The 18,973-nt window shown below is 50.2% G+C and overlaps 8 protein-coding genes across 8 annotated transcripts; 6 read left to right on the top strand and 2 right to left on the bottom strand.

The window, feature by feature from the left end:
• Positions 1-1,247: 1,247 nt before the first annotated feature.
• N7511_005778 (M20 family metallo-hydrolase) lies at positions 1,248-2,796 on the top strand (the record flags this gene model as incomplete). The annotated part of the gene is made up of 4 exons (XM_057128155.1): positions 1,248-1,402; positions 1,464-1,784; positions 1,841-2,668; positions 2,718-2,796. 4 exons carry the CDS (start codon positions 1,248-1,250, stop codon positions 2,794-2,796), a joined length of 1,383 nt encoding a protein of 460 aa, XP_056984672.1.
• Positions 2,797-3,144: 348 nt separating this feature from the next.
• Positions 3,145-5,406, top strand: N7511_005777 (putative diaminopropionate ammonia-lyase; the record flags this gene model as incomplete). Its single annotated transcript, XM_057128154.1, has 1 exon — positions 3,145-5,406. One exon carries the CDS (start codon positions 3,145-3,147, stop codon positions 5,404-5,406), a length of 2,262 nt encoding a protein of 753 aa, XP_056984671.1.
• A 486-nt stretch (positions 5,407-5,892) lies between these two features.
• N7511_005776 (lytic polysaccharide monooxygenase auxiliary activity family 9 protein) lies at positions 5,893-7,065 on the bottom strand (the record flags this gene model as incomplete). The annotated part of the gene is made up of 1 exon (XM_057128153.1): positions 5,893-7,065. One exon carries the CDS (start codon positions 7,063-7,065, stop codon positions 5,893-5,895), a length of 1,173 nt encoding a protein of 390 aa, XP_056984670.1.
• Positions 7,066-8,768: 1,703 nt separating this feature from the next.
• On the top strand, positions 8,769-9,864 carry N7511_005775 (uncharacterized protein; the record flags this gene model as incomplete). The annotated part of the gene is made up of 2 exons (XM_057128152.1): positions 8,769-8,898; positions 9,002-9,864. 2 exons carry the CDS (start codon positions 8,769-8,771, stop codon positions 9,862-9,864), a joined length of 993 nt encoding a protein of 330 aa, XP_056984669.1.
• A 124-nt stretch (positions 9,865-9,988) lies between these two features.
• Positions 9,989-11,773, bottom strand: N7511_005774 (uncharacterized protein; the record flags this gene model as incomplete). Its single annotated transcript, XM_057128151.1, has 1 exon — positions 9,989-11,773. The coding sequence occupies one exon, from the start codon at positions 11,771-11,773 to the stop codon at positions 9,989-9,991; it is 1,785 nt and encodes a 594-aa protein (XP_056984668.1).
• A 1,618-nt stretch (positions 11,774-13,391) lies between these two features.
• On the top strand, positions 13,392-14,814 carry N7511_005773 (uncharacterized protein; the record flags this gene model as incomplete). The annotated part of the gene is made up of 2 exons (XM_057128150.1): positions 13,392-13,552; positions 13,608-14,814. The coding sequence occupies 2 exons, from the start codon at positions 13,392-13,394 to the stop codon at positions 14,812-14,814; spliced, it is 1,368 nt and encodes a 455-aa protein (XP_056984667.1).
• A 1,038-nt stretch (positions 14,815-15,852) lies between these two features.
• Positions 15,853-16,869, top strand: N7511_005772 (aromatic alcohol reductase; the record flags this gene model as incomplete). Its single annotated transcript, XM_057128149.1, has 3 exons — positions 15,853-15,888; positions 15,939-16,189; positions 16,242-16,869. 3 exons carry the CDS (start codon positions 15,853-15,855, stop codon positions 16,867-16,869), a joined length of 915 nt encoding a protein of 304 aa, XP_056984666.1.
• A 424-nt stretch (positions 16,870-17,293) lies between these two features.
• On the top strand, positions 17,294-18,880 carry N7511_005771 (uncharacterized protein; the record flags this gene model as incomplete). The annotated part of the gene is made up of 4 exons (XM_057128148.1): positions 17,294-17,459; positions 17,516-17,619; positions 17,669-17,740; positions 17,801-18,880. The coding sequence occupies 4 exons, from the start codon at positions 17,294-17,296 to the stop codon at positions 18,878-18,880; spliced, it is 1,422 nt and encodes a 473-aa protein (XP_056984665.1).
• Between the last annotated feature and the right edge of the window lie 93 nt (positions 18,881-18,973).

The following is an 18,973-nucleotide window of genomic DNA, read 5'->3' as shown; positions in this document are numbered from 1 at the left end:
GTACTCGTTGAGGATTGAAGAAGAGACAGTGGGCTTTGCATCAGAAAGGTAGGAGCAGAGAGAATCAAGGTGACCAATCCGCTGCGCCGTCAAGTTCATGCACCAAACCAGCCTGCTCGCTCAGGTTCAAGATACCGAGCAAGTTGACTTAAATGATGATACTAAGGGACCTCAGCCTCGAGATCATGGAGCAGTATTATGAGATACTGGAAACGCACCACTACTTGCAAATGGAGCCGAGGGGATAGAGCCTCGACTCGCTGTTTGAATATACGGCGTCTAATAAGACGAGTAAGCTAAGACTAAAAACAATGACTTTCAACAGCAGTTGGGGCTAAAGTGAGGATATTGGAAACGAGATCTGATATTAATACAGTAGGATTTGATAATGAGGTTAAAAAATTGTATTGTGTATACGCCATGAGCTTGGAATAGAGCTTGAGACTGAAATTGGGGGAAGGAAAACAGTGGAAAAAGAGTTTGCAGGACTTGAGTAGATATCTCTGATAGTCGGGTTTACCCTGTAATGCCTCGCAGAGAAAAATCAAAACTAACCATGATACTGGCAGTCTTATTCTTCTGGATGTTAAGAGCAGTGCGCTAAGTAGGATTCAGGGGTGGCTTACCAAGAGTCCACTTGCAACAGCGATAAATAGGATTCAAAGAGTACAGTAAGGCTCCAAGCTCCCTCGGAATAGAAGTTGGTTAATTTCTACTTTATACTCGACATAAAAAAAGGGCTACAAAGATAGCCAAAGAAGGGCCAAAATACCAGCAAAAGTCAGCAGCAAGACTAATATGCCGCGAAGAACGCACATTATTCAGAATTAGATCCGGAGCTTTTTTCTCCGTAAGTATAGTCAATTCATTCATCTACATTATATTATCAAATCCAAACCGTGTAGTCGAGGCGGATTGTCCCCGGTCTGGGAAATAATGTAGGGTTAGATGTCGCGGGAAGGCGCCGTCGCCACAGGCCAACTTGACGTAGTCCACACATACTTTGACGGATAATTCCCACTCTTCCGTTCTCCATTCGACTGACTTTTGTCTTGCATCTTACCTTGGCATCCACAATTGTTCAGAGAAGGCGCTGCCAGACCCATAGATTGGTCCACTCTGGTATCCCTTGATACATACGACCATTACCGGATGCTTGTATTGAACATCTCTACATAAGTTTCGTGTCCGCTGAGCCCGGACTCTTTCAGCCGTCGTCTCTTCTCAAAGATAATATTTTCGATAAAATGTACGGCACAAAAGGCGCAATACGCGCCCTGTACTCCAACACACGGCAATTCTCAACTGCCAGCCGACTTGAAGCAGCTTCAGGCCTCAAGATCAATCCCGAAAGATTATGGAACACATTACACGAGACATGCGAATGGGGTGCTACCCATCGGTACGGCGAGTATGGATTTATCTTCCCTTTCCGAACAGAGGCCTTTGATCTAATGCGCCAGTAGAGGCCCTACTGAGACGGGTATGGCTCGGTTGACTCTCACCGATGACGATGCCAATGTGCGCAAGTGGTTTGCGGCTGAAGTGCAAAATCTGGGCTGCACTCTTTCCATTGACCAAATGGGCAACATGTTCGCACGTCAGTCAGGTCGGCTGAATTCTCCTGCTCCAATGATCGCGATGGGAAGCCATCTGGATACCCAGCCTCGCGGCGGTCGGTATGATGGCATCCTTGGCGTTATGGCTGCGTTGGAAGTTCTGCGAACTATGAAAGAAAGCAAGTTCCAGACTCACTATGATGTCGGTATCGTTAACTGGACCAAGTACGTACTATGTTCATATCTTGGCGGTAGGACTTTTTTCACTAACGAGACTCTAGCGAGGAGGGAGCGCGCTTCCCAAAGTCTATGTGCTCATCGGGCGTCTGGGCTGGATCCATTCCTATCCAGAAAGCTTGGGACCTGCGTGATATCCACGATCCTAGCGTCACACTCCGTTCCGAGCTTGAAAGACATGGATATCTTGGGGACCTTGCTTGCTCTAGCAACCCAGCCACCGGATTTCCACTCGGCGCTCATTTCGAATTGCATATTGAACAGGGACCAATTCTGCAAGAGACTGGGCGATCGATCGGAGTTGTTCGCGGGGCTCAAGGCTACCGATGGTTGACTATGACCGTGCACGGGAAGGACGCTCACACTGGAACGACACCGTTCAGTGTCCGTCAAGACCCGTTGCTTGCATCCTCTAGAATGATTGCTGCTTCGCACGATATTGCCAAGAAGCACGAAGCACTGGCTTCCACTGGCATCATCAGAGTTCCCTCAAACGCATCCACTAACACTGTTTCATCGCAAGTGACATTCACACTTGATATCCGCCATCCACAGGATAGCGTAGTGCATCTCGTGCAGGACGAATGTCTCAAGGCCTTTGAAGCCATTGCCTTGCAGGATGGAAAGGGTGTTTCATTCGAGTGGACATTGGATACTGACTCTCCGGCCGTGAAATTCGACGACAACTGTGTTGCATCTATTCAGGCTGCTGCAGACCACCTGGTTGGCCGAGAGAAGTCCATGCTTATGACTAGCGGTGCAGGCCATGATACTGTCTACACTAGCAAGCATTGCCCCTCCGCCATGATCTTTGTCCCTTGCAAGGATGGAGTCAGTCACCACCCGACTGAGTACTGCAGCCCACAAGACTGGTAGGTCCTTCAGCTCATTTGGTCTAGACGTAGCGACTAACTTTTGCAGTGCCATTGGAACTCAGGCTCTTCTGGAAGCCGTCGTGCATTACGATCAATTTCGAGCAGAGAGTGAAGAACAAAATTAGTCAGTAGTATACCTTGAGCATAGCAGAACCATTATACTTCTTTCTACTTGGTCAACCAATCTATGTGAAGCACCAGAATACCCCAAGATGGGGTTTACAAGAATTTGTCGACTGCGAATAAGTGATCCAATCTCAGCAAGTCCATACAAAAGGTACTCTCATACACTGCCAATATTACCGGGCGTAAATGTCCCCAGAAGGCGCTTTGCGGCAAAACCGTAGATTTTGATGCCCCACCGAGCCCATGTCGTCAGACGGCGCAGTACAATGCGACAAAAGGCAATAGAAATAAAGACGGCAATTCCCCACCAAAGATATTCCTCCCAAGCCAACACATCAACCTCCAAAATGTCATCCCGACGACCAATCTACTACAACCCCACAGCCTCCAACGAGCGCATCGCCTCCCCCCAAATCGAAGGACTTCAAGCATTCCACCAATCCTTCCCCAACTACGCCCCAACACCACTAGTCCAATTCCCAGAACTAGCAGCTGAACTCGGTGTCCGCAATGTTCTCGTCAAAGACGAAAGCAACCGCTTCGGACTACCCTCATTCAAAGTCCTAGGCGCGTCATGGGGATGTTTCCGCGCCATTGCCGCGAAACTGGGACTACCCGCTACAGTATCGCTCGCAGATCTTTCAACGCGCGCCAAGGCAGAGTCTATTGTCTTGACGACTGCTACGATGGGGAACCACGGCCGCGCGGTTGCATTCATGGCTCGACTGCTGGGTATCGAGGCTCGGATCTTCGTTCCTGAGTGTATGGACCGGGGAACCCGGGATCGCATCGCGGGGGAGGGAGCGAGGATTGTGGTTGTAGCGGGTGATTACGACAAGGCTGTTCAGGGAGCTTTGGATGTATCGCGGTTGGAAGAGGGGGTTCTTCTGATTCAGGATACTGCTTTTGCGGGATATGAGGATGTTCCGGCGTGGATTGTGGAGGGATATTCGACTATGTTGAATGAGGTTGAGGATAGTCTTGCAGAGCTTGGTCTTGTGGCGAGTGTGATGGTTAGTCCTGCGGGCGTTGGAAGTCTTGCGCATGCCGTGGCGAGACATTGCAAGTCGCGGAGTTCTCCGTTGTCCATGGTTGCTGTGGAACCGGATACTGCTGCTTGTTTATCTGCTAGCTTGACTGCTGGTAAGATGGTGACTACGCAAAGCTCGGAGACTATTATGGATGGCATGGACTGTGGAACGGTTTCATCTACTGCTTGGCCGGATTTGCAGCGTCTTGTTGACGCCTGTGTCAGTGTCTCGTCTTACGAGGCACACTGCGCTGTGCAGTATCTGACATCCAAGTCTGTGGCGGCTGGTCCTTGCGGGGGTGCGTCGTTGGCTGCACTGCATCATTTGGCGAAGGAGGGATCTTCGCTTTTGAACAAGGATTCTGTCGTGGTTCTCCTCAGCACCGAGGGTGCACGTCAATACTCTATTCCCAGAAGTGTCTCCGTCGAAGACGTCGTCGGCCTAACGCAGACTCTCACCCAGATCAACTCCTCCAATCCAACCCTGTCTGTCACGGATGGAGTAGGCGAGACTGAGATCGCTAATTGGCTCGCTTCCTGGTTTGCACACCGTGATATTGAGTACCACTGGATTGAAAAGGTCACAGGAAGACCATCAATTGTTGGTGTCCTGCGCGGTAGTGGAGGAGGCAAATCTCTCATGTTCAACGGCCACACCGACACTGTCAGCTTGTCCAGCTACGAGGCGGATCCCCTATCAGGCTCGATCCAGATCAAAAATGGCAAGGAAGTCATTGTTGGAAGAGGCTGTCTGGATATGAAAGGAGGTCTCGCCGCAGGTCTAGCAGCACTGGCAGCCACCAAATCCAGCGGCCGTATTCCCCGGGGCGATATCATCATTGCTGCAGTCTCGGACGAGGAAGATGCTTCCCAAGGAACACAGGATGTGATTGAAGCCGGCTGGCGGGCCGATGCCGCCGTTTTACCGGAGCCTACAGAAGGTGCCATTCTAACTGCTCACAAAGGCTTCGTCTGGGTTGAAATTGATATCCTGGGGGTTGCAGCACACGGCTCGGACCCATCGGCGGGACAAGATGCAATTCTGTATGCTGGATCTTTCCTCCAGGCTTTAGAGCAATTCCAGTCTGAGCTCCCCATCGACGAAGCTCTTGGACAGGCATCGCTGCATTGCGGCTTGATTCGTGGCGGCGAGGAACCATCCTCATACCCGGACAAATGTACTATCACAGTCGAGTTCCGTACTGTTCCTGTCCAAACTGAAGCGTCAATCTTGAATGATATGAGCCAGTTGCTGCAGGGAATTGCTGAACAAAATTCTCGTTTCAGATATGCTCAGCCTCGCATCACCATGTCGCGTCCCACACAGAAGGTGGCTGTTGACCATCCCTTCGTAAGCCAGAGTCTTGCGACTGCATCTTCTGTATTGGGAAGTGAGCCCGTCGTCAAGAGTGGGCCGTTTTGGACTGATGCAGCCCTGCTTGGTGCTGTTGGTGTTCCTTCTATTGTTTGGGGTCCGAAGGGAGAAGGATTACATGCGAAAGAAGAGTGGGTTGAGGTTGAGAGTCTTCGCCAATTCGAGAAGCTTTTCACACAGTTGATACAGGACTTCTGTTGCTAGGATATTTGTTGATGCAGTAGCTCAAGACGAATGAACAAATGAATGCGTTAGCGCAGCGAGCTATACACCGTGGATTCAATATACCGGAAGACTGAATACTCCAGTGTTGATCTAGCTAAGCTTCTCATCTCAAGCTTTGCCTGTCTGTCATTTAATATGGGCTATAAACAAGAATACCGAGGTGCAGTTTTCGCCGTCGTTGAAATTCATGAGGTTCGGTCCCTAGATGACTACACAGGACTATAACGAGTAGAAGTTGTGTTGTTCTCTTGTTTAATGTAATGAGTTGAAAAGGGGCACGAATTATATAAAATGCTAAAATACACTCCGATGATAGATAACACGCTGGAAGAACTTGGATTACAAGCACATTCATCACCCCAGAACAACATGAAGCATCAAAGAAGACTTGTTACCTGTCTACCTCAACACCCATTCTACAATATGGACCCCGCTGTCTATGAGCAAACTTCGATTTTGAAGTTTCTAGTTGGAAGTCGGGGCGATGGTTGTGGTGACAGTAGCAGTGACTGTGATTGTGGCACCACAGGTGGGCTTAGATGAGGGAACGGTGACAGTTTCATGGACAGTGACAGTGAAGCGAGGGCCACAAGTAGCATCTGAAGACGTAGGAACCAAAGACGCCTCGGTCGTAGCAGGGACAGCGGGGTCCGTGGACATAGTGAAAGCAAACACGGGGCTTGATTCAGCAGCAACCGCAATATCGGCAGATTTGGCAGCATAGTCGACGGAGGAAGTGGCTCTCAGCGGTGTACTGGTAGAGCTAGCGGGGAGTCTGGAAACAGAGGAGAGCCCCGAGACCACGGCCTTGGAAGAGGCAGTTGCATACGAAGCAGCGGCGGATGAAGCGTAGCGTGTCACAGCGGGCAGGGTCCAAGGGGTCGCAGTTGGAGCAACACTCACACCGGAAGCAGCCACGTTGGGCAAAGCAGCGTCAGGGAATGGTCTGGGACCGGGCATTGTATAGTTGACAATAGTATCACGGTACATGTAAAACAGAATGCCAGGCTCATATCCATCATAGACACCGGGAATTTTGACAGTTGGACCCGGGGAAACGGTGCTGTCACTCTCAACCTCGACCTGGGCACAGTTGAAGAAGACCTCAGCACCACCCCACTCTCCAGCTCCGTGGACACCAATATGTTCGATGCGGACGAGGTATTGACCAGCGGGGACTTCCTTGGGCAGAGGGAATGTAAAGTTGCCAATATCAGTCACACCCCAGGTGATTCCGTTATTGGAGAAATCCTGCGGACCAAGCTCGTAGATCTTGAACCAGTCGCCAGAGCCATCGTAGTCGCGAACATCGTCGGTGGTCGACTTGGACATGTACACCTGAAGCGGGCCGGGGTGTTGAATGAGCGCGTTGAAGTCCGTTCCGAAGCCGATCTCGTCGCCGGCTTTGACTTTGTAGACACCCGTTTTAGCTGCAAAGTCCTGGGAACCAGTGTTGCAGCGGAAATCGTTGCTTGCATACTGGCCCTTCATGGGCATGTAGCTCTGAGTGTCTTCGCGGACATACTCATAGTAGCCCGTGAAGTTGCCATTGGCGATGAAGTGAGGGAAGAAGTAATGAGCGGACACGTGAGGAACAGCCGCCAGGGCCAACACGGACAGGAACGAGAGGTTCTTCATGATTGAAGCAGAAAGGAAAGACTTGGATCTGTTAAAAGAATGATTCGACGAAAGAGCGACTGTTACCACCAGGGTATAGAATGAGAGAATGATGAGCAATGATCTCGACGGCCATTCTCTGCCTTATATCCCATCTTGCTTTCAGGGTCCCGTAGTTTGTTTCAGAGTAAGCATGATTTTGACGCCTCGAGGTTTTTTGATGAGTTCCCCCTTCGCTTAAACAGCCTTACAGTCCCATGCCGACTTGGCAGTTTCAAATAAAAGTGCCGATCGCCAAGTGGGACGTTGTGCGCATAACGCTGGAACCATCATAGAAGCATAAAGCATAATGAACCACGCTAGTTTCCGGGAGAATAAGGGCAAGACTGGCTCCGATTCGAGGATCTGCGCAAGCCCTGGAGCTAGGGATCTCCGAGTGAATTTTGCCGGGGGAAAGCGATTATGCGCGTTTCATAGAATAAGCTTGAAAGCATAAAATGAGTCTAATCGAGTCATAATTGGACCCCCTTTAGCCGCAGGGTTGAGTGAGCGATTCATGTAGAAGTGTGCTGGGTTTCGTATATTTTCACTTTTCGCCCTTGCCCTAACTCTGCTCGCTGCCAAGATTCCCTCAATCGTACAAATCCTACTTACGCACTACTCGATACTTGGCTTTCCATGATAGAGGATAGCGTTTGAACGCACCTTTTGACTTTCACAGCTCCCACTGCCTACCTTAGCACTGTCCCAGGGCCACAATTCGCGACGTGCGACCCACTACGGTCTATCACATTAGCAATGGGCGTCCCAAATAAGAAGAGCAACAGGATGATTTGACTCGGGGTGATCGTAGTCTTTTGTCCATTGGTAGAAGGACCCCCATCTCAAAGTTTGGTGAGCTTCTGTATTTGTCCTAGTCCGCACTCTATGTGACATATAGTGTCGCAAGCATTTCCCTCTACATGATAGTGGCACATGCCGACAGAATGCCCTGACAAAGCTCCGCTCTTAATGAGATCTCTACTAGCGTCTTCATCACGCGGCCGTTGGGCCTTAAGCACCCCTGTACAGCACATCATCCTTCTCAGCCCTGTCGAGCCGACTGACTTGAGGTTGAGCGGGAAAGGCATATCTTGATCAGTACAATCCATTAGACGATTTTATCTCGATGGTAGTGGTTGCACTATTCGTGGCACTGTTTGCAAACTGGCCTGGCCAGTAGGTCTGCACTATTTTCTGTGGCAAAGAAAACGCCTCTTGCATTCTCCCTCAACTTATAGTGGTAAAATTAGTAGACTATTGTCAAAGAATTAGGACACCGATAAGTGCCGAAAATCACGCTTTTTATAAAGCATTATTAGTTTGTTTTGTCCCAGGAATTTCACTTTGAACAAGGAATATTTGTCGATAATTTTGACTGATGTAGAACTTGGCAGCCTTTTGAGCGTTTTAAGATATATTGACTTTCGTAGTATTGAGGTGTAGTTTGAGGATTTTACTTCCCAGTAAAAATCGGTGCAAATTCCAACTCAATCCAAGTGAAAGAACCCAATATCTTGAAGATGTAGAGAGAAAGTGATGTATGGCCACGGAAGAGATCTTATCGGCACGGGACTTGATCGACGTCGAGACACCTTTGCCTTCCCTCACCATCCCACTTCCACTACTTCTACACCTCACGACCTTTAAAACAGAAATATCTTTACTGATATCTGAACCCCACAATGTCCGAAGAATCCCCAGCTCAAAGATCCGCCCGTCTGCGGCGCGAGCGGCGCGAGGCCAAGATCAAGGAAGGAGGGTCTGCACGCCTGGACAAGATCACCAGCCTGAGCGGACGCACACCACAATCGGGTACGAAATAATGTCCTCCATTCTATCAGCGCTTATCTCAAGCACCTCGAGATCGCCAAACATACAAATCACCCCGAACCCAGCTAACCTGAACCCCAAACAGAACGCGAAGATGCCTCCCCATCCCCGTCTCCCCAACCCTCAATCGGCGCCTCACCATCTCCAGCACCCCCAATCCCCCAGTTCCGCCCCTCGCCATCCCCTCAGTTAGAAATGCAATCGCCTGAAGCCCAACGCGCCCAGCAAGAAGCTTTCCTCGCCATGCTCCAACAATCTGCGCAGAACCAAGGCCAAGGCCAACAACCCGATAGCCAAGCCCAAGCTCTCCAAGCACAACAAGACGCCTTCCGCGCACTGCTGCGCCAATCCGCACCAGAACAAGGACAGGGACAGGGACAAGGTCAAGCACAAGGCTTCGGCCCGCAATCCAACGACGCCGAAGACCCCACTATCAAACTCCTCAACTCCCTCCTAGGCGCCATGCCCGGTGGTGATCCCAACGCCCCGCCTGGTGCACCACCTGCTGGTGGCCCCACGCCGGGACCTGGATCCTCGCTCGCTGCCATGGCTACTATGGCTGGTGTGCCACCCTTTTTAGCGAACATGCTTGGTGGAGCTGCGGCTCCAACAGAGGCGCAGGCGAAGAGCGCTCGCATTTGGAAGACGTTGCATACTGTTTTTGCATTGGCTGTGTCGTTTTACTTGCTTTTCTTGATTGGAACTTCTGTCTCGTTGTTTGGAAGTCCGCCGCCGAAGCCTGCGACTGCTCAGAATCCCTTTGCCATCTTTGTCACGGGTGAATTGCTCTTGACTGGAGGGAAGATCATGTTTGGTGGGAAATCAGGTGGAATGGGAATGGCTGTGCAGCTTGGAAAGGATATCATTCGCGATGGGAAACTGTTGCTGTTTGTTCTGGGGCTTGCTTCATGGTATCATCCTGAATGGCAGGCTTCGGCTTCCGCGTAGGAGACTGTATACTCTGAGTTCAGACGATAGGATATGAACATTTGCATTGCATGTATTATAGCGTTCCATTTTTCATAATTCGTATCTACATGTCACATAAGGCTTTTCGCAGCCTATCCCCATGCTAAGCAGGCGATTCCAGCGCACGGCCAGAGGGCAGCATTGCATTCCGTAAAACGCCCATAGCCTCAGAGTCCAATCCCCAATCCCCTTCCCACTGATACATGCGGAACCCATTTTTGAAATGATCCGCCAAATGATCAACCCTCGCTGCCCAGCTCGAGAGCCGACACCCACAGAATCCACAGCTGCTCTCGACATTACCGCCTGACCCGCGCCAAGCATCGAGGCCAGAGACCAGTGGTTTTGTACAACCGTGGAACTTGCGAAGATGTTGCCACAGATAATCCTTCCGACTGAATGACCGCTCAGTAATGGGCTTGTCGGCACAGACGTGGAATTCATGTTCTTCCATATGAGCAGGCATGGGATAAAGGACGTCACAGAATGGACATTCAGAGGGGTTCACGCCGAAGGATACTTGCAGCTCGGTGAGGTTTGGTGTGCAGATCCAAGAATCAAGAGTGAGGTGAACGCTTTTCTCATGGCGAGTCCAGTCATGCTTCTTCTTGAAGGACTGTGTGCAGAACGTGCATTGGTACACCTGGTTTGGATTCACTGATCCCGCTCGGGACCGGCCCCTCCGTCGGGCGTTGCTTTGTTTCGGCAGGAGTGGGAACGGCAATCCTGTATCACCAGAGGAATGGTAACTCCAGGCTGAAGAGGCGCTGTCAGATGTCTCGGAAGCCCTACTGCCAATGCTTGAGACGGAAGATGCGAGATGTGAAGAGCTTTCGTCGAAATCGAGGAAATCCATGGCAGAGCTGTCGAGTTTGAAAGGGTCGATTGTGCCATCTGAATCCATCGAACTGGAACCAGAAGCAATGGCGTTCTGAATCGCTGCTGCGGGAACTGGTTCTTCTTCTGGTGGCGATGCTTGCCATCTTTCCATGGGTGTCATGGCAGGGACCGTGCTGGTTATCATTGGAGAGCCTGCGCGGGTACGAGACCTCGAGTCTAACCCCGACGACTGGATCTTCTGCTTCTGGCGACGACGAGCGTTTGCAAACCAGGTTGATATTCGTTTTTGGGAGAACCCTGTTTCGGTGGACAGTCGGTTCTTTTGCGCGTCGGTTGGGTAGGGATGTTCCTGGTTTTGGTAGAACCATTCTCGGAGGACGCGGGCTCCCTTGCGGATAAATTGCTTTGGTTCTTTTCGGTCTTCGACGTCTGTTCTGTCCAGGCCGACGACCGAAAGCATGTTTTCATCTTCTGGGACGCCGTGTAGGTGTCCCAGAACTGGTGTCATGGTCTCGAAGCCCGCTGGGAAGCGTTTCTCGCCTTTGGCAAGACTGCATTCTCGGAACAAAGCAACACAGCTTGAGCATGATGTTTTGGGGTTTGGATTGGCCTCTGTTGTCCGAATGATTAGACATTGTAGTCGATGTCTGCGACAATGACTGCATGAGATGGCAGGACGGTACGCTCCATCCAGCCACTGTGAGACATTGTTCAGATTTGGTTGCGGTAGAGGCTGCACGGTCCAATCTGCTGCCAGAGGTGAAACATCGTCGGTTATTCCACCCGAACACTGTAGTTCATTCTTATTTTGAGGCTCAAGTGGCCGATCTGATGTTGGTGACTCATGGTTGATCCACTGTGGCCACTGTAGATCACTGGGTTCTGAGGGATGGAGAAAGAAATCATTGAGAGCATTGGGGTCAAAGACTGAGTCCTCTGGCAGCCAAGGATCTGACTCTGCTGTGGGAACTATGCTTTCTAATCCCGAATTGTCGACAGAATGTGGCAACGGCGGCCATGCCGAAGAGTCGATGGGGTGCGGATTCATGCCATAAAATATGACCCGAGTCAGCAGATGATGGATTGCGGGCCCACTCGTTGCGATTGATGTATAGAACCAAGTCTAGAATCTATGAGGCTGTGAGCCCTGGAGCCTCCATTTCAGATGTCAGCATCGCGGGTCAATCCACTAGTCCAGAAGCAGTTAGCACATGTCCTCCTACCACTGATTATTCATCCAGATGTCATGTGACCATCGGACTCCGGGGATGCTCGTACCTGCCCACTTGGGCAGGTCAATATTTGCTTGGCATCGGCCCGCTTTTTCATGCAGGAACTCAGCATGATGTTTCTATCCAAAATGACACATTATACTTCTTATCTACCCCGGGATTACGTTGCCTTTTCTGGGGATGGCATGATCAGATTACTGTGCAGTAGTTCAGTCTGCTTATCAATGTATTTGTCAGGACGTTATTCATTCCAAGGTTTACTGCGGAGTACCTGGAGACCGGTGTCTCAAAATGCACAAAACAGGTTGAGGGTTGTAATGTGCCCTTCATGTCCCTTGCTATAGATTCATTGTCTGTGATTTACAGAGAACATGGTCGGATTAACGGATCTAGGCAACGTCAGGACAAATCTCGGCATGAAAAGTTAAACCGTAAAACTCGAAACGCCTCTGAGAAAAGTCAATCTCAAACCATACATTCAACCCGGGCAATACCGGGACATCGAATTGGTGTTGATGCTGATAGGACACCTCAAACGCCGAGCGAGTTGTGTGATCCAGCCACAGGCTTATCACCATTAAGGTTATCTCACGGTCAGGACACAGAGATTAAAAACGAACACGGCTCACGGAAACTAAAGAAACTAACGCCAAAGAGGAAGGATGGAACTTCTAGAAGGACCATGGAAAAAACCGCTGTCACACAGAACGGCACGAAGCGAAAGTTTATGAGCAGACTCGTTACAGTGTGCACCTGTAGTACATGCTCCATACTGTACACTGGTAAAATGGGCAAGAATTAGCGTCGTTCTTCTGGAGGGGTGCCTAAATTAGCTGGTGGACACTCCGGAGTTCTCTCTCAACTCCCCAGTCTGGTGGGTCTCGTTTGAGTTGCCACCCCTGCATGGCCGGTGAAGGCAAAAAAAGTTTTAAGTTGGGGGGGGCGTACGAGGCCGAGCCGAGCCTCACATCGGTGAAGAGTTTAGACCGAGCTGAATAATGTAGTCTACAGCACCAAATCCAGAGTCATTGCGAGCCATTACCCCAGATCCCAAACAAATAAAGAAGGTTCACCATAAGCGGCGATCACTGCCAGTGATGATTCTACAAGTAAGTTTGAGAGTTGGGGAACGTTACAGCCGGCCAATTTCCATCACCAATTGTAATGAGTCAGCAGCCCGTTCCCGACACGCTGATTGGTCGGCTGGCCGGAGTCGGACCGAAGTATAACAACGATTGGACCCGGCTTCGTCCGCTTTGGGATTTTGGTGGGTTGGAGTGGGTTTCGGTGGACTGACGGTGGATCGATGAATGCCCATGGGGCAAAATCGGCACGCGAACAATAAGATGGCCAGATTCCCTTTCTTCTTTCTTCCTCATTCCTCAACTCCTCCCCTCTCACACCCACACACATCTGCTCTTCAACAAGTCAGACATGGAGGTTACACCCGCACCTCCTGCCTATGAGCAGGACAAGATTGCTGAGAGGTATGACCAGCCTCAGTTTGAAGAGGAGGGTCAGCTCAAGGGCGAGGTCCACGATGCCTTTGGTAACGAGGAGTACGCCGAGATCAAGTATAAAACCTTGAAGTGGTGGTATGTATCATTCCGGATCCGCTGATCTGCTGGAGATTCTGACGCGTTTCATCAGGCAATGCGGTCTGCTCATGATTTGTGAGTCAGTGTCGCTGGGTGTGTTGTCACTGCCCGCTGCTGTCGCTACCCTGGGTCTGGTCCCGGGTGTTATTTTGATTGTTGGACTGGGTCTTCTTGCTACATACACTGGCTACAACATTGGCCTATTCCGTGAACGGTACCCTCATATCCAGAACCTCGGCGACGCCGGCGAGATTCTGCTGGGCAGAGTCGGCCGCGAAGTCTTTGGTATTGGCCAATTCCTCTTCTGCATCTTCGTCATGGGTAGTCACATCCTCACTTTCCGTGTCATGATGAACACCATCACCAGCCACGGCACCTGCTCGATCGTCTTCTCTGTCGTTGGCATGGTCCTCTCCCTTGCTCTCTCCATCCCTCGTACCATGAAGGGTATGACTTGGATCTCCTTCGCCTCCTTCATCAGTATTTTCTCCGCCGTCATGATCACCATGATCTCCGTGGGTGTTGAAAGCCACCCTGGCCGCGTCATTCAGGCCACCGTCGAAAATGATCTCTACACTGCCTTCCAGGCCGTGTCCAACATCGTCTTCGCCTACTGTGCCCACGTCGCCTTCTTCGGTTTGATCGCCGAAATGGAGTCTCCCCAAGACTTCAAGAAGTCCCTCTTCATGCTCCAGGGCTTCGAAATCTCCCTCTACTTGACTGCCGCCGTCGTGATCTACTTCTACATCGGCACAGACGTGCACTCCCCTGCCCTGACCTCCGCCGGACCCTTGATGAGCAAGATCGCCTACGGTATCGCCATCCCAACCATCGTCGGTGCGGGTGTTGTCAACGGCCACATTGGACTGAAGTACATCTACTTCCGTCTCGGCGCCAAGTCCGGTTTGATTCACCAGAACAACTGGCGTGCCATCGGCCTCTGGATCGGCCTCGGAGTCTCTTGCTGGATCGTTGCATGGATCATCGCCGAGGCCATCCCCGTTTTCAGTGACTTGAACGGTCTCATCAGTGCCCTCTTCGCTTCTTGGTTCTCCTACGGTCTGTCCGGTATCTACTGGCTGCACTTGAACAAGGGTCAATGGTTCTCTTCGCCTCGCAAGATCTTAATGACCATTCTGAACGTTGCTATCGCTCTGTTCGGTCTGATTCTCTGCGTTCTTGGCCTTTACGCCTCTGGCACTGCTATCCATAATGATACCAGTAATGCCAGTTTCACCTGTGCTAACACTGACACCTAATCGGTGCAGTGTGGGCTTTTGTTTTATTGTTTTGCATCTTTGACGTTTTACTAGCATTGTATATAATCGCATATAGAATATGCCTGGGCACACTGGTTGGCTCTAGAATATAACGAATATCATTACACATATTAAGAATCATTCTTTGTTCTTTTACTTTCCTCATAATTCAGTAAGCAACTTTCTGCTTATTCAGGTCAGCGTAAATCTGACTGCTATCTACAAGTCTAACTCAGATCTTCGCTGACTGTCGGGCTTGCAAAATAATGTAGTTCAGAGCGAACAAAGCTGCCTGTCACCATGGGTTTGGCTTTCACAGTATCCACACTCTTAAGTCTAATGATCTCACCTGCTCAGGAAAAAGCTGAATATCTTATTTTACGGGAAGACTTGGCTAGGAATCCGAAAGGGCACTTAATATGGAAGAGTAATATGATGATAGTGGTCTTTAAAAGGCAGGACATCCGGGATGAATTGAAGATGTACTCTTAACTATAGGCATGCTCTAACTTAAGTGTAGCTAGACAAATCAGGTAAATAATGCAAGAGCTTTGAGTGACCAAACCCCTTCCAAGGTTTACTTATGCCGCTGCTGATAAATCATTCTACACAGTCCAGGCTGTGTCTAGCATTACACTTTGAGGGTAACATATCATGAAACTCACCTGGGCAGATTGCAAATACGATCCCTCATGTCATCCATATAGGAGGCATGGAGATAAATGGAGATATCGGATTTGAGACATTCGGGATTAATTCGGAGACGATGGCCTTGCACTTGCACCAAGGTCATGTCGGAGTTTAAACGTAAATCCGAACACCATATTACCAGTATGTTGCTCTGATCGGTTTTCTATCCCCGATGAAGCCATGCAGATTGGAGAAACTCAATGGCAAATGCGAGGCTTCGATTCGCTGTGGTTCCCGAAGCTTAAAGGCTATCTATCCCCTTGCCCAATTGCATCATGCAACAATTTCTACTTGCTACTTCACCTCGATCTTGTGCAACCTAGACTTCAAGCCTTTCCGTTTACAATAATGACGCCTATTATCAAAAATGTGGCCCTCGCCGGGGTATGTATCCAAAGATCAAACGCTGCATTGCACAATTGACACTGGGTTAGGCTAGTGGAAATGTTGGGGCTCAAGTACTGAACGCCTTGCTCGGTCTCAACTTCAACGTAACGGTACTCGCCCGCAGTTCTAAGCCCTTTCCAGCAGCCGCCAAGGTAAAAATCGTCGACTTCACATCTGTGGAGTCCTTGTCTGCAGCTTTGGATGGACAGGACGCCGTAATCGATACCACATTCTCGCCCGAGGTTGACACATCCCTCAGACTGATCGAGGCGGCGGTCAAGGCCCGCGTATATCGCTTGTTCGTGAGCCGATGAATACCACTACAGATGTCCCTAAATTAACAAGCGCAGTATTACCAGCGACTTTGGCCTCGATCCTGAAATCCCGGGCGTTCATAACATGCCCGTTTTCAGTCAGAAGAAGGGTTCGTATGAGGCTGTCAAGGAACAAGCAGCCGCTAACCGCCTGACATACACCCTGGTTGCAAATGGTCCTTTCCTTGATTGGGGTCTCTCGACGGGCTTTTCGGGTCTGAACTTCAGAGAAAAGACCGCCTGGAGATTTGGTGATGGAAACAATGTTATTCCATGGACAACGTTGGCGGATGTGGGAACTGCAACTGCAAATGTGCTTTTGCATCCCGAAGAAACCCTGAACCGTCCCGTCTATATCCACTCCGTGTTCATGTCACAAAATCAACTCCTCGGGGCTGCGAAATCGGCTTTGGGCAGTGAGGAATGGACAGTCACGAACAATGATATGGAACCTCTTCTGCAAAAAGCTTTGTCGGACCTTCAGAGTGGGAATATTACTGACGCCACCTTTGAGATCCAGATCAAGTACTGTCTGGCCACCAAAGCGCTTGCGCATCCCTGGGAACGAGATGATAATTCCCTTTTGGGGCTGAAAGAATGGAGCGCGGAGAAGGTGGAAGATCTGGTTAGGGCGATTGCCAAAGAGCAGATTGACCTGGTCTAGATTATATGCAGAGAATATTCGGGGTCTTTTGCGCTGTAGGTTAAATCCGGCAGAGTCATTGCCCAGGTGGATATCCGACGTAATTAGGCTTCTATCTAGAGCGTGCCTTCAGATCTTATTTTTTGAAGTTCCCAATGCGACTGGTATATGATTCCTTTCTAGAGTGAGGGGTTCGAGGATACTTCTATTTACTAGTACTTTCATGCAATCAAGTAGTGCCAATTCCGACTCAACATGGCCATGGCCCTTCAACCTGATATACTTCGAAATGCGGGGAGATCACGTGAGGCATCGGTTAGCATCGGCGGGCAGAACACTTGAATAAAGGGACTCAGTGCTCGTTCGCTGTTTTCCCAATTTTTCTGTGTCTCCTGTGTCTCCTGTGTTTTCTGTCTGTCTCAATCTTCTCCACAGTCTTTTGATCATGAGCTTCCGGCGCAGTGGGGGACTTCTCCCCCGCAACTTTCGGCCTTGTCTACCCCAGAATCACCTCCGCATTCGCTCCACTCCGCCGCTGTTGTCTCGGAAATTCCATGCCAGCTCCCTGCTATGGGGAATTAAGTCACAAATGTTGAAAGATGTTGGTGAAGGTATGGAGTAGTTGGGTTCTGTCTCATGTGTCAATTTGGTTGCTTATCAGTCCTAGGTATCACCGAGGTCCAGATTATTCAGTGGTATGTGGAGGAGGGGGCACATATTGAGGAGTGGAAACCTCTATGTCAGTATCAATCTGATAAGGCTGTTGATGATGTGAGGTGATTCAGTATCAATTGTCCTATATGGTAGCTAACCGGTATAGATTACATCGAGATATGAGGGTGTTATCAAGAAGCTTCATTTCGATGCTGACGACACAGTACCCACGGGGAGAGTAAGTCACATCATTCGGTGTCGCCTTCATGTGGGAATATCTAGCTGACACCACTGTTAGGCACTCTGTGATATCGAGGTTCCAGATGGCAAATACCCCGATGATAACCCTCCGCACCAGCCTAGAGCGGATCCACCAGCCCCAGATCTTGTTGTAGCTGCAACCCAAGCAGCCGAATCCTCCCAAATAGCTCCTCCTCCTTCTACGCAAGAGGTTGAGGTAGCGCCAAAATCAAAGCATGCAAACCTCGCCGTGCCAGCCGTACGCGGTCTACTAAAAAGCCATGGCGTGGACATCGTCCAAGTAAACGGGACAGGCAAAGAAGGCCGAGTAACGAAACAAGACGTGCTCGACTTTGTCGCAGAAAGAGACTCCCCGTCCGAATTAAGCCAAATTCCTCCCCAAGCCTCTACGTCACCAGACACAAGACAAATAGAGTCAATCACCAACCTGACCCCGATGCAATCCCAAATGTTCAAGACAATGACGCGGTCCCTGAACATCCCGCACTTCCTCTACGCCGATGAACTCAAGGTCAACGATATCACAGCCATGCGCAAGAAGCTCGCCAGTGACTCTCGCGATCCCAAGAAAATCACCTTTCTCCCCTTCGTCGTCAAAGCCGTTTCCCTCGCCCTGGCAGACTACCCAATTCTCAACTCCAAGGTTGACGTCAGCGACCCCAACAAGCCAAAGCTAGTAATGCGCGCCAAGCACAATATCGGCATCGCAATGGACACACCAAGTGGACTCATCGTCCCGAATATAAAGGACGTCGCCAGCCGCTCGATCGTCGATATCGCCGCTGAGATCGCGCGGCTTAGTGCTCTTGGCCAAAGTGGGAAACTGACACCCGCTGATCTGAGTGGTGGGACAATCACCGTTTCAAATATTGGAAACATCGGCGGCACGTACGTCGCGCCGGTCATTGTGTCGAGTGAGGTTGCTATCCTTGGTGTTGGTCGATCAAGGGCTGTTCCGGTCTTCGATGAGGCTGGCCAGGTTACGCGTGGGGACATGGTTAACTTTAGTTGGAGTGCGGATCATCGTGTCATTGATGGGGCGACTATGGCGAGAATGGGCAATCGCGTTCGCGAGCTGGTTGAATCTCCTGAGCTCATGCTTCTGAATCTGCGGTGATCAGAGCGGTGATTAAATAACTGCATCTAGATGTTTGCATGGCATGCACTCATGAAGAAATGAGTATCAATACATTGTCATGTCTAACTCTGG

This window comes from Penicillium nucicola, assembly GCF_028828085.1.
Source record: "Penicillium nucicola strain IBT 29836 chromosome Unknown utg000005l, whole genome shotgun sequence".
Lineage (NCBI taxonomy): Eukaryota > Fungi > Ascomycota > Eurotiomycetes > Eurotiales > Aspergillaceae > Penicillium > Penicillium nucicola.
The sequence above is the reverse complement of the archived record's forward strand: the minus strand, read 5'-3'. Positions and strand labels throughout refer to the sequence as shown.